Source organism: Leucoraja erinacea, chromosome 10 (genome assembly GCF_028641065.1).
Source record: "Leucoraja erinacea ecotype New England chromosome 10, Leri_hhj_1, whole genome shotgun sequence".
NCBI classification, from domain to species: Eukaryota; Metazoa; Chordata; class Chondrichthyes; order Rajiformes; family Rajidae; genus Leucoraja; species Leucoraja erinaceus.
This window is the reverse complement of record NC_073386.1, coordinates 37,551,219-37,565,868: the sequence shown is the minus strand read 5'-3', so window position 1 is coordinate 37,565,868 and position 14,650 is coordinate 37,551,219. Positions and strand designations below refer to the sequence as shown.

The window sequence follows — 14,650 nt, the reverse complement described above, 5'->3', positions numbered from 1 at the left end:
GAATGGCGCAGCTGGGCTTGTACACTCTGGTGTTTAGAAGGATGAGAGGCGATCTCATAGAAACATACAAGATTGTTAAAGGTTTGGACACGCTAGAGGCAGGAAACATGTTCCTGATGTTGGGGGAGTCCTGAACCTGGGGCCACAGTTTATGAATAAGGAGTAAGCCATTTAGATCGGAGACGAGGAAACACTTTTTCTCACAGAGAGTGGTGAAGGCAGGTTCTCTGGATGCTTTCAAGAGAGAGCTAGATCGGGCTCTTAAAAATAGCGGAGTCAGGGGATATGGGGAGAAGGCAGGAACGGGGTACTGATTGGGGATGATCAGCCATGATCACATTGAATGGCGGTGCTGGCTCGAAGGGCTGAATGGCCTACTCTCTTGCACCTATTGTCTATTGTCTGAATCCTCACAAATCTGCTTCCAATGTTTTCAAATTATTCCATGAATAATTTGTTCTTTAGATGTTACCTTCCAATTGCCCAATAAATTAAACATAATGTAAACATTAAATTCATGCATTATTTGTCAAGTTGTTTAGAGTTTAGAAATACAGCATAGAAACAGGCCCTTCGGCCCACCGGGTTCAGTGATTACCCATCCCACTTTACCATCCACACCCTACACATTAGGGGCAATTTAAAGAGGCCAATTAATCTACAACTCCGCACGGCTGGGATGTGGGAGGAAACCGGAGCACCCAGAGGTAACCTGTGCATTTACAGGGACAACGTGGAAACACCATACAGACAGCTCCCGAGCTCAGGATCTAACCTGGGTCTCTAGGCACTGTGGGGCAGCAGTTCTCCAAGCTGCACCATTCTGTCACACTTGCGCCACTGTGCTGCCCACAATGCCCTTATGCTGTGTTCAAAGTTGGTATTGGGGCCAATAAATTATTCCCACTATTGTTAGTTATTAAATTATTGCCAACATTATTTTCCTCATTTTTTAGTTCTTCACTCTGCTATAATGTTTCTACATACTGTTCTTTTGGAGATAGAATTCTATCTCACTACACAATTAAATCATGGAGCCTATGCATTAGATTATTTTATGGAGTGTACCTATGTGACAGTTGGTGTTGTTGTACTGTTTGACACCTAGACTTACAACAGATAATGGCAGAATATGTTTTGATAAACATAAAGTTAAAAAAGCAATGCTGGAAGAACTCAACGGGTCACCCAACATCTTTGGGGAAAATGGACAAATGGCTTTTCAGGTCAATACCCTTCTTCAGAATGAAATCAAAGCTTCATCAGACCATTTTCCTCCACAGATGCTGCCTGACATTGAGTTTCCCCAGCAGTTTGTTTTTCACTCAATATTCCAACATCTGCAGTATCTTCTTGATAAATATGAAAAGGGACTCCGAAAATGTAAGTTGACCCGTGACATTTATGTATTTGCCAATGTTACTGACTTACTAATGTTATATTTACAATTCCTAGGGCCCAATCCGTTGCACTAAAGATGGGACTTGGACAGAAGACTTTACTTTGTGTGACCAAGTGCATGGAGAGTGCCTGCCTCCTCCAGAGCTGAACTTGGTGGAATATCGATGTGTTGATGGCTACAAAATAGGTACTGAAAATAAAACAAATCATTTATATAATTCTTGCATATATTAAGCCTTCCAGGATCACAGATGCTAAATGCAAATCTATGTAAACATAAATATTTTTTCAAAGACTGTGCATCACCTTAAATTCGATGCCAAACGTCATGAAGCAGATTCCTAGAGTACACAATGAAAATTACTCAGAGCTGTAGATGCAGCCCATTGACCATCTCTTTAGAACCTAATCTGTTGCCTTTCTGACAAATACCAGGGAATATGAGGAAAGACATGAGCAAAGTGGGCCGATACTCGTTGGAGTTTTGAAGCATGAGGGGGGACCTCATTGATACCTACCGAATAGTGAAAGGCCTGGTTAGAGTGGATGCGAAGATGATTTTGCCACTGGTGGAAGAGTCTAGGACCAGAGGCCATAGCTTCAGAATAAAAGGATTTACCTTTAGAAAGGAGATGAGGAGGAATTTCTTTAGTCAGATTGTGGTGAATCTGTGGAATTCATTTACAGATGGCTGTGGAGGACAAGTCGTGGATATTTTAAGCTGCAGACTGACAGATTCTTGATTAGTAAGGATGTCAGGGTTTTGGGGAGAAGACAGCGGAATGGGGTCGAGAGGGAAAGATACATCAACCATGATTGAATGGCGTAGTAAAATTGATGGACCGAATGGTCTAATTCTGTTCCTCAAACTTATGAACTTTTGAAAGACGTACACAGCATGATTATGATGTTACAAACACTCGCTGAAAGGTATTGGAAGCTGAATCAGTCTAGGCTCACAAGAGGGAATTGGGTAAACATCCGAGGGCAATGACTTCCAAGACTTTGATGAGTTCAATGCCCTCCGTCAGTGTTGTAGCAACTCTGTGAAATTAAACAATCGCACTGTTGTTGCAAATTGGTCTTCAGAGGGAACAGAACATTTACTTTGGCAGAACAGTAGCAACCTTATTTCCTCTAGTGAACGAGCCTTGCCACACATGTACCTGTAGAAAATGGATGAGTTAAACCAGCAATCTCAGCCACAGTAATTCATTTACCACCAAGCTGTATAGCTAGTAAGTTGAGTTTGGCTGGACAAATAGGTCAGCATCATTGTTTCTTGCCATATACTATGGTTGGACAGTCCCTGAGATACAGTCCCACTGGCTCATGAGTAACTCTGCTTTTGAGCTGTTTTTTGGTTTTCAGCATGATATCTTGGCATTGTGCCATGCAGGATCCCACTTCAAATCTGACCATGCACAAGATCGTTTAGTTTAGTTTAGTTTAGAGATACTGCGTGAAAAACAGGTTTTTTGGTCCACGGCGACCATGCTGACCAACGATCCCCACACACCAACACTATCCTACACACTAGGGTCAATTTACAATATTTACCAAAGCCAATTAACCTATAAACCTGTACGTCTTTGTAACGTGGGAGGAAACCGGAGCTCCCGGAGAAAACCCACCCAGTCACAGTGAGACCATGCAAACACCGTACAAGCAGCACCTGTAGTCAGGATTGAACCCGGGTCTCTGTCACTGTAAGGCAGCAACTCTACCGCTGCGTTGCCATGCCACCCCTTTTCTCTATATTTGAGAGAGAAGAAGCAAGCAGACAGCTTCTAATGACAGGAAGATGGAGCGAGACTCAGTGTTATTTGGGGTCAGATGCTAGGCCAACTTTCTAAGCTGCATAGCTGGAGGTCTCCAAGTACCCATAGGGGAGCAAATCATTACCATATAAGTAAGTAAGTAAGTAAGTAAGTTTATTGGCCAAGTATTCACATACAAGGAATTTGTCTTGGTGCTCCGCCCACAAGTAACAACATGACACACAGTGACAGTTACGAATGACTCAGAAAATACTAAACATTAATAATAATAAAACATTATTGATAAAACACCATTGATCAAGCATGTGAACCATCAAAATACCAGATCAAAGGGAGGCTACAGATATTTGGCTGTTGAGTAGAGCAACTACTCGTGGATAAAAACAGTTTTTATGTCTGGCTGTGGCAGCTTTGACAGTCCGGAGTCGCCTTCCAGAGGGAAGTGACTCAAAGAATTTGTGGCCAGGGTGAGAGGGACCAGAGATGATCTTGCCCACTCGCTTCCTGGCCCTTGCAGTGTACAGTTCATCAATGGAGGGAAGGTTGCAGCCAATAACCTTCTCTGCTGATCGGACAATTTGCTGCAGCCTCCAGGCGTCGTGCCTGGTTGCTGAACCAAACCAGACCATGATGGAGAAGGTGAGAACAGACTCTACGATGGCCATGTAGAATTGGACCATCATTACCTGTGGCAGATTGTGCTGCCTCAGCTGCTGCAGGAAGTACATCCTCTGTTGTGCCTTTTCGACTGTGGAGTCGATGGTAGCCCCCCACCTAAGGTTCTTGGAGATGATGGTTCCCAGGAACTTAAAAGACTCCACAGATGTGACTGAGGTGTTGTTGATGATGAGTGGGGTGAGGGGAGGGGGAGCTCTCCTAAAGTCTACAATCAATTCCACTGTATTAAGAGCATTGAGCTCTAGGTTGTTGCGACGGCACCAGGATGCCAGTTGTGACACTTCCTGTCTGTAGGCAGACTCCTCCCCATCCGGATCAGTCCATTCAGGGTTGTGTCATCCGCAAAAGGAACTCACTTTGATAAGCTGCAGTCAAAAGTGTTTTATTGTGATATGTCCCAAAAAGGAACAATGAAATTCTTACTTTCAGCAACACCACAGGTATGTAAACATAATATTCCATGGATACGATAATAAACAACAAAAGAAGAGTGTGGGAGAGAATACGTTTGAGAAAGAGAGGTGTGGGGAATAGTATTAAAGCCATGACTCAAAAAAAAATTTGTAGCCTGTATGATTGAACTCGATCTTAAATACAGAACAGTTCCGTTAAGGCAAGTAAAGCTAATGTTGTAGGCTTTGTGTGTGGTTTGGGAAGATTTGGTACTTGTGTCATCTAGGTTGATAAATTGCCTAGGTAGATTGACCTGAATCTGTGAAGCAACTGGGGACGACTTGTTCAATGAGGGTTGCTGAAATGTTGTGAAAGTAGATTTTTCAAGAGAATATTAGAACAAGATGGACAGGAAAGGAAGTGATGTGATGCTCTATCGTGGCAGGAGGAACAGTTGGATTAATAAAACCGTTTTAAATTCTGAATGTGTAGGGCAGTAACAGCAGGGCAGACAACCAAAAGCCACTTGTGACACGTCAGAATGTGGTTGGCAATGAAAAGCAAGTGCAGCACTGAAACAGATTATGCAGTAGGGAAATCCCTGGTCCAGGGGATTAGATTTGCATTGTGTGCATTTGCAGCTGTGAGTCCTACTTGATATATCGCTCCGTAGGTCTCCAAGATAATGGACATCGCAAGTGCCTAACATTTTGGAGGGATTAGGAACTTTCAAGTGTTATATTATTTTGTTGGAACTAGCCACATATGAGTAGTTTTGTAAGAAATGAAAGATTTTCCAGAAAGTTTGAACGTTTCATAGAATCTTGCATGTATTTATTACACTGTGGACGTGGCATATGCACAACAGCTGAGATTTTTTGGGATGATATGACTAACAGAGGTTTGGCGTCTACAAACACACATTTATCTTTATTAAGTTTCAAATTCAGCCTTACAGTAAATTGAAGTACATTCCTAAGTCTTGTCATCATGTTCCTCTTTGGATGAACCTCATGCTATTATGTCATTCATCTATGTGTCACCACCTGTAAAGTTCTCATTGATTACACGTGTGTTTTTGTGATATACTTTTCAAACTGATGTAATATCAAAATGTAAGAAGGCCTACATTCCAAAATAGTGCTGAATATGCCTAACAATCCGGATTGATTGCCAAAAATGTAAAAGTTAATCTAATTTGTATTATTAGAAATTTGAACATTATATATTCCTGTTACCTATTCCATTTTTTAATTTCTAAGTGTGTACAAGATTAATTCAGATTGTGCCATTTTTATTTTGAAACTTATCTGTTATTCTTTGGCTCATCGAAGAACCTGCACAGACTTTTTTGGACGTGGTGTCGGTTCCCACTCTTTGAAGGGAGTTGACCCTCTTCGCCATCTCCATTACCATCCATAACACTTTGAATGTTACTACTGAATCTGCTTCCAACTTTCCTTAAGGCAGTACAATTGAAATCATAACACATAGCTGTGTTTAAAAAAAAAAATCTCATCTTGCCTGTTTGTATGTCCGTTGCTCTGAATCTGTGTCCTTTGGTTACTGACACTCCTGCCAGCGGAAACAGTCCATCTAATCCACTCCATCTAAATCATTCATGATTTTGAACACTTGCATCTAAATTCTGAGGAATATACAGCAGATTCTCCATAAAACTGAAGACTTTTAACTTTGGCACTGATCAAGTAAATCTCCTGTGAGCTTCCTCACGGAACTTAACATCATTCCTGTAGTGTTGTGTCCAGATTTGGACATTTATTCCAACTGAGGCCTAACCGGTGATTTATGAATGCTTTGGATTGTTTTTGCTTTGAGACTCCATGCTACACTTTTCAAAAGCCAAGGAACTCTTGTGTTTTCCAGACCAACTTATTCTGTCATCTTCAAAGCTTCATGCCTCTACCTTCTCAAGATTCCCTGTCCCTGCAGACCCTTTAATATTTTAAAGTTTATATAGCCCCTCTGCAATCTGCATTCCAGAATATACCACCTCACACTTCTCTATTTTCTGCCATGTGTCTACTCTTTCTATCAAGTTTAATTTTTAATTTTTCCCACTATGCCAACTTTCCATATGGACTTGCGCCCAGAGGTAACTTTTTTTAACCATCCAGTTTAGTTTAGTTTAATCTAGAGATACAACATGGAAACAGGCCCTTCGGCCCACCGAGTCCGCACCGACCCACATATTAACACTATCCTACAGACAATGGCGCCAATTTACATTTATACAAAGTCAACCGACCTACAAATCTGTAAGTCTTTGGAGTGTGGGAGGAAACCGAAGATGTCGGAGAAAGTCCATGTAGTCACCAGGAGAACGTACAAGTTCCATACATATAGCAACCGCAGTCGGGATCAAACTCGGGTCTCTGGCACTGAAAGCGCTGTAAGGCAGCAACTCTACCGCTGTGCCATGCTGCTCCCAATTCCAGTATTCTTTGGCAAGTAGCCCACAGTTCCCACAAAGATGTAGAAGTTACCTGAAGGTAATTTTTCCTTTGTACATATTATATCTGATTACCCACACACTAAATGCAAACTAAATTCCTGAGCAGTTTTCACACAGCAGGTCTTTGTAATAACTACCATAATATTCTGGTATCTTAATGTTTAATGCATTCAAGTAACATTCAGCTTTGAACTCTCTTACTTCAAAAAGGCCAACAACTGGTTAAACCATAAATAACCTGTATTAAACCATTGGGTGGCACAGTGGTGTAGTTGGTAGAGCTGTCACCACAGGGTTTTGTCCTGACCTTGGGTGCTGTCCGTGTAGAGTTTGCACGTTCTCCTGGTGACCATGTGGGTTTCCTCTGGGGGGCTCTGGTTTCCTCCCACATCCCAAATTCGTGTGGATTTGCAGGGTATCTGGCCTTCAATTAAAGAAAAAATGCCCCTCGTGCGTAGGGAGTGGATGAAAAAACGGGATAACATTAAACTAGTGTGAAAGGGTGATCAAGTCGGGAGAGATTAATTGGACTGAAGGGCCTGCTTCCAAGTTGTATCTCTAAACAGAGACTAGCATTAGATGAGTTATTGCCACTTGTCATAAACAAAACTAGACTAAAACCATTTTTTTTCTCATGTCCTGTCTTTGTCTTTTCTTTTTCACCTCTCCAACCCTCCAGGAAGCAGCCTAGTTCCCATTTGCATTCATGTGCTCTTGATTTCTGCTCTATTTTACTCGCTCTTTTTGGATGGAGAGGGAAATCTAGTCTAGCAATCCCTTAACTTCCTCATGTACTGGGCCAGTAGCTGAAACATGTACATTTTGCGTGTCACCCATCACTCAATTGCGGTTTTGGTTGCAAGCTTTGATTCCAGTTTATGTGAGCCATACCTGGTATAATTTAATTAAAATTAATGCTTCTCCAATTAACTTTTATTGAACCTTTATCCTATTTTTATCGTATGATATTGTGATTGCTGTCTTTTAGATCTTCTCCCACACATACAGGTCATGACATAGAACCATGTCCATCATTTGGCTAAAAACCTCTGACAATAAAGTTCTGAGAGACGTACAAATTTATGAGGGGCATAGAATGGGTTGAACAGTATAAACCTTTCTCCCTGGCAGAGGTGCCTATGACCAGAGGGCATAGGTTTAACGTAAAGAGTATGAGATTTAGAGAGGAGATAAGGAAGAATTTCTGCACCCTGACATTTTTTTGCAGAGACGTTATTAACATTCAAGAAGTCTCCAGACAAGCACTGTCATTGCATCGAAGACTATGGAACCAAGTGCCAGTAATTGGGAACAGTATTTAGTTTAGTTTAGAGATACAGCGTGGAAACAGGCCTGTCAGCCCAGCAATGATTAACTGAACACTACTGCCATTGCCATCCTACTTTCACATCCTACACACAAAGGATTATTTACAGAGGTCCATTAACCTACAAATTTGCATGCCTTTGGAATATGGGAGGAAACTGGAGCACTTAGTCAGAATCGAACCCAGGTCCCTGGCATTGTAAGGCAGCAACTCTATCACTGTTCCACTCTGCGGCCTAGTATGGATGGAAACTTGATTTGGTACTTGCATATCACTGCAATTTCACACATAATTAAAAAATATATAATTAAAGTCATTTTATGCAACTAAAAGGTGATGTCATTGCTTTGCAGTTGCACATCTCCCTCCCAGCTGTTCTGCAAAATAGATTTAGCTGGTAGATGACAGAGGATTCAACACATTTGTGCTCCTTGGGAATTCAGCATCAAAGGCAAGCCAGCAATTACGGTACCTCTACCTTTGCTGGAGTCCTGAACTTGAGAGGATAAATGACAGCAGTTTTGCTGTGGAACTACTGTCATCTCCCACCAAGTTAAGGCAAATTAAAAAAAAAAAATAGGCAAAGCATTTGATGGTAATGTGGAGCTAAAATTGGAACTGGAGGAACAGCAACTCGTATTCCACTATAGTAGGTTACAAACCAAAGGTATCACCATCAAATTCTCCAATCTTGGGTAACATCCCCTTTCTTTTCCTCCCACCCTTCCTCTTTTCTCTGTGCCTCAACTGAACTTGCACCTTTGCTACCCTCCCCTCCCCTTCCACCTACATGCCTTACTCTGGCTTCACAATCTGCAACTCTTCTGTCCTTACCTCACACCTTTAGACTTTTCATCTCTGGCCTTTGTCCAACCATTGCCTATTAAAAGCTCCACACGCCTGTATCCATCTATCACTTGCCAAGCTTTGTCCTGCCCCTTCTCTCTTCCAACTTTGTTTCACACCACAACACCCCGATCAGTCTGAAGAAGGGTCCCGACCCGAAATGCCATCTCCAGAGATGCTGCCCGACCTGCTGATTTACTCCAGGACTTTGTGTCCTTTTTTGTAAACCAGCATCTGCAGTTCCTTGGTTCTGCAAAAAATGTTTTTGTTTGTTTTGTTGTCTGCTGCGGAGCGAGATCATGATGGCTCGATGTGCTTCACTGTTTCAGGTTCCATGTGTGACGCATCCTGTGTGATACCTCCCAGTGACGTGGTGGTTTTGCCCAGTAACGTAACTGCTGACACGATGGTGCACTGGATGGAACCACCCAGGGTGCAGGTAAGGATAGCTTTCTGAAATCAGTCGTTGTGACTGGCAATGATTGTGGATTGCTTTGCTGACGAAAGATGCTGGTGGACTTACTAAAGCCCCGTCCCACTTTCACAACCTAATTGGCGAACTCTGCCGAGTTTGCCCTTGACTCGTACTCACAGCATGGTCACCACGAGGTCGTAGGATGTCTTCATAACTGTTCCTCATGCTTGTGAGTGGTCTCCGCATACCCGTGGCCTCAAGTAGGTTGCGGCATTTTTTACAGCCTGATAAAAATGTCCACGAGTAAAAAAGAAAGGTCGGCAAGGAAAAAATTGATACTTTTTACTCGTAGGTAGGTCGTAGTAGGTCATGATGGTAGTCGTAGATAGTCGTAGGTCAGTGACATGACATCATTTTATCATGTGATCATTTTCCACTCGTAGCTAATCGTAGTTGGTCTTAGGTGCGGAAGACTGAGGTCAAGGGGGGTCGTAGGAGGTCGTAGACACAGTCGTAGGAAGTCTTTTACTTTGGCGCGTCAACACGACCATGCCATTTTTTTCAACTTGTCTAGGGTCTCCCAAACTCGTGGATTAGGTCGTCCAAGTGGGACAGGCCCTTAACTGAACCAGGGTTTGACATATCAAAGCTTACTTGGGCTACTTCAAATGCCAAGCAAGTTAATATGGGGCTGGTTTAAACATAGACAACACTGGATAAATCTGCTGGCATTTTTAGTCTGAAGAAGGGTTTCAACTTGAGACGCCACCTATTCCTTTTCTCCAGAGATGCTGCCACTGAATTACTCCAGCATTTTGTGTCTTTCTTTGGTGTAAACCAGTATCTGCAGTTCCTTCCTATGCATTATTATAATGATTTGATAGTTTTGATGCAGGATAGCAGCATTATATTTCCATGTTTTGCTTACAAGACTGTTAAAAAAATGTAAATGTCAATGAAGACATTTGAAATCTTATTTTCTGTGTTATTGGCTCAATCTCAAATTCTGTCTTTATGATATTTTTATGTTGGAATAGATTGTTTTCGGAAAGCACCCAAAAACTCTGCACATTTTAAACGATGAGTAGTACAATGAGGTGGAAGATTTAGCTGCCAGCAAGATATAATAATGCTAAGTGTACACGAAAACTAATACAAGATACATTAGGACTAATACTAATCTGATGTATTCTGGGCAACCACAGTTGGACAGGATAGAGTGGGATTTTTCATTTTCCCGCAGCCGTGCATATTCATCAACCATTGCAGTTGGGTTGACGACATGTTCAGTTAGCTTGCTGCCCCATGCTTTGGTCTGTTGGACTCCACCAAGTGGAGGTGAACCAGAGTTCAAGAATCTATCGACCACAGCCTTGAATTTGTTCACTGACTGAAGAGTCATGTGTCAAGAGTGCTTAATTGGCATATGTACCGACAGCTGTACAATGGGGAAGCACAGTGACGTAGCGGTAGAGTTGCTGTCTTACAGCACCAGAGACCCGGGTTCAATCCTGACTACTGGTGCTGTCTGTGCGGAGTTTGTACGTTCTCCCTGTATCCACGTGGGATTTCACCGGGTGCTGCTGTTTCCTCTCACACACCAAAGAAGTTACAGGTTTGTAGGTTAATTGCCTTTGGTAAAATTCCTAGTGCCAGAGTACGAGGTGATCACTGGTCAGTGCAGACTTGTTTGGCCGCAGTGCCTGTTTCCGCAATGTATCTATAAAGTCTATAGTCTAAATTAAATTCTTCCCTGCAGCAGCCTAACCGGTCAGTAAATGCAACACACACGCACATTATATACAATAAACAAAACGTTAATCATTTAATAAGCACAATACGTGCAAAAACCCTTAAGTCCTTATTGCAACCAAAGACATTCCGTAGAAGTTCATAGTTGAGGCTAGTGTTGTGTGGTATTCAAGAGCCTGATGTTTATCGGGAAGAAGCTGCTCTTGAAACTGGTAATCACCTTTATCAGTCAGCTTTTCATGCTCCGTTATCTTTTTCCGGATGGTCAGAGTGAAATGAGAGCGTGGCTAGTGTTATGTGGATCTTTGATGATTTTGACTGCCTTTTTTGAGGCAGTTCTTCCTGTGAATCCCTTGAATGGTGGGGAGGTCAGTACCTGTGATGGACCGGGTATTTTTCACCTCTCTTTGGAATCTCCTTCATTTCTGGGCATTCGAGTTGCCTAACCAGGTGTTGATGCAACCAGTCAAAATGTTCTCTACCGTACACATGTAGAAGTTCAAGAGAGTGTTCATCAACATATCTAATCTTGTCAATCTCCCCTCAACTGTGGAGAATGCAGTAACTATAATTTCTGCTTAAAAAGATCTCTCTTTGTTCCTTCAAATCATCTCTCAACCATCTCTGAGGATAGACACAAAAAGCTGGAGTAACTCAGCAGGTCAGGCAACATCTCTGGAAAAAAGGTGAAAAAATGTTTCAGGTCAAAACCCTTTTTCAACTAACTCTAACTCAAATTTCACTGTGCCTTAATTGGTACATGTGACAAATAAATTGAACCTTGAATCTACAGAGAGCAATCTCAGCTTGTATATTCTATCACCAAAACTGAGATCCCTCACCAGAAATGTTTCCTGCACCCATCAAGACACTCACCAATGTTCTTTCTAAAATGCAGTGACCAATACTCTAATGGCAGCTAAAGAAACACTTTATAGTGTTTTGACATTAGTTCCTTACGTTTGAACTATTCCCGTCTGGTTATGAAGCCGTGGGTCATTTTAAAATCTCTCTTTCTCTATCCTGCCATCAGTACATAGATACCCTCTCGTCTTCTCCAGTCTTTTGTACACATTGCTCTCCTCAAGGTTACACCCTGATTCCCATCCCCTTGCAAAATTAATTGAAACCCTTCCCAATCTATCCACCTCGCCTTGTTGAAGTGTAACCAACCTTGCCTGAGCAGCTCCCACTTCCCCTAGAACTGATCCCAACGGATTGAGCTTGTGTTTTGCATTCTCCTTCAAGATGCCAGGACTTCAGCGAACCATTTGGATTTATTTCCATGGGGATCCACTGCATGACTGCTTTTAACAGCCAGGGAGGAATAAGAGAATGTTCAGTCTTCTTGGTATCATTGAGTCTTGTTGAGTCTATATACGTGCATTGTGTTATATTGTAGGACGTAGAATGCTGCAGGATAGGAATACGGACCACTGCCATCAGTATATTTCTGGGCTCTCATTCATACCCCACCCAGCTAGGTGTTGCTGCCAAAACTTCAGTTTAGCTTTGTCTTTCATTTCCTGCATCCCCTACAGATTTCCTAGAACTATTTGCAGACTTTCTTCTGTCCATCACCACCCTCGCTCTTTCCAGCAAAAATACACGGGCCGTCACTCAATAATTAGTTAGTACGGTGCATTTAAGATTTGGAGTTTGGTTCTGTAAAATCGTCGTATAAAAGGTACAAGGGATTCCATAGCCGTTTTTCTGATCAGTCCAACCTGTTGGAGCCTAACGTGGATGTTATTCCTCTGGAAGGCACTGCATGGGATTATGAAGGGTCAACAACCCTCGAGGGATCTCAGGCCAACCTAGAGTGCAACCCAGGTGTAGGATTATTAGTCTATCACCAAGAATTGTCAGGAAGGAACTGCAGATGTTTGTTCATATTATAGATAGACACAAAATGTTGTAGTAGCTCAGCGGGTCAGATAGTATCTTTGGAGAAAAGTAATAGGTGACATTTCGGGTTGAGACTTTTCTTCAGTGAGATTGGTTCCGACCCGAAATGCCACCTATTCCTTTTCTCCAGAAATGCTGCCTGACCCATTGAGTGACTAACACTTTGTGTCTTTTTTTTGTAAATCATCATCTGCAGTTCCTTGTTTCTCTTGAATATATATTGTTTAAAAATCAAGAACACAGAAGTAATGGAAGTAACTGAAATAACTCAGCGGGTTAAGCAACATCAGTGGAAGGAAATGAACAGACCGTGTTATGGGTCAGGACCCTTTTTCAGATTGATAGTAGTTGAGGGGTGAAGGCTGCAAAGAAAGATGAGGCAGGTCAAGGCCTGAGAAATGAAAGGTGGATACAAATGGGGAGGAGAGAGATAAGTAGAGAAGAGTGAAGGTTGAGGTCCCGACCACGGGGGAAAATGGAGGAGGACTGGCCAAATTTTGTGTCTTCCACCACAGTGATGAATGCTGTGGTGGATGTTTGTGTTACATTTTTATTGTGTTTTTGTGTGTTCTTTTTTCATTTTACCGCTGCTGACATTCATTTCACTTGCACTTTATGTGCAAGTGACAAATAAAACTGATACTGAAATTTAAAACCAGAGGGAGGGATGTAGGTGGAAGGGGGGTGGGTGGGGCATAGGGAAAGAAGAGGGATAAAAGGAAATGGGAGATGAGTATGCAAAAGAGGGGAAAGGACCAGGATGACTGGGGAGGTGCAAGATGGTGGGTGAAATGGGTGTGCACTGGAGGGGAGGGTTGCACAGGGAAGAGAAAGAGGGTAGAGTGGTACTACTTGAAATTGGAGAATTCATTGTTCATACATTGAATTCATTGTTGCTACCCAAGCAGAATGTGATGTGCTGTTCAAGAGAGCGATGAAGTTGGAGAAAGATTAGTTTTGGTTTAGAGATATAGCATGATCACCCGTTCACCATAATTCTATGTTATCTCACTTCCTCATCCATTCCCTGCACAATAGGGGCAATTTTACAGAGACCAATTAAGCTACAAACTGCATGTCTTTGGGATGTGGGAGGAAAATGGAGCACCTGGAGGAAATCCAAGCAGTCACAGGGAGAACGTGTGAACTCCACACATACAGTACCCGAGGTCAGGATTGAACCCTGGTGTCCAGTGTTATGAGGCAGTGGCTCTTCCAGCTGCACCACTGTGCCATCGCATAAATTATTGACTAGTCAGTGGTGTTCGATGAACAAAGTCTAATGATGGAGCTTTTGAGAGTAAATTTAACCAAATTTAATGGTTAGCCTTACATTTGTGCCTAAGCGCTGGTGATGGCTGTGGTTCAGGGCTTGCTTAAACCGGAATGTGTGAGGCAAAGCTCAGTGACATGCGTAACTGAATCCTATCCAATTCAGAAGAAAGGAAATGGCTGCTTTCTGTAGCACAGCAAGTAGTGACATTTGGAATATGAAATAAGTACAATATAAATTACTTCAGCGCAGGGTTATAAATCATAGTAAAAGAAGCCAACTTTATGCTAGACCTGCGGATCAACAAGAGGAGTTCTTCATCTGTATGTGTTTGTTTTAACTAAAGTTGTCCATTACATTTTCACGGCTTCTGATAGAAATCACAGGAGCAGATGTGTTT

General features: G+C 42.2%; 1 protein-coding gene across 1 annotated transcript in view; it reads left to right on the top strand.

Annotated features, from left to right (window-relative positions):
- Nucleotides 1-14,650, top strand: part of LOC129701031 (pappalysin-2-like) — a 261,112-nt gene that overhangs the window by 191,070 nt on the left and 55,392 nt on the right. Inside the window, exons 18-19 of the mRNA XM_055641962.1 lie at nt 1,456-1,588; nt 9,232-9,341. Coding sequence (XP_055497937.1) covers nt 1,456-1,588; nt 9,232-9,341 — 243 coding nt within the window. The remainder of the gene's footprint in view (nt 1-1,455; nt 1,589-9,231; nt 9,342-14,650) is intronic.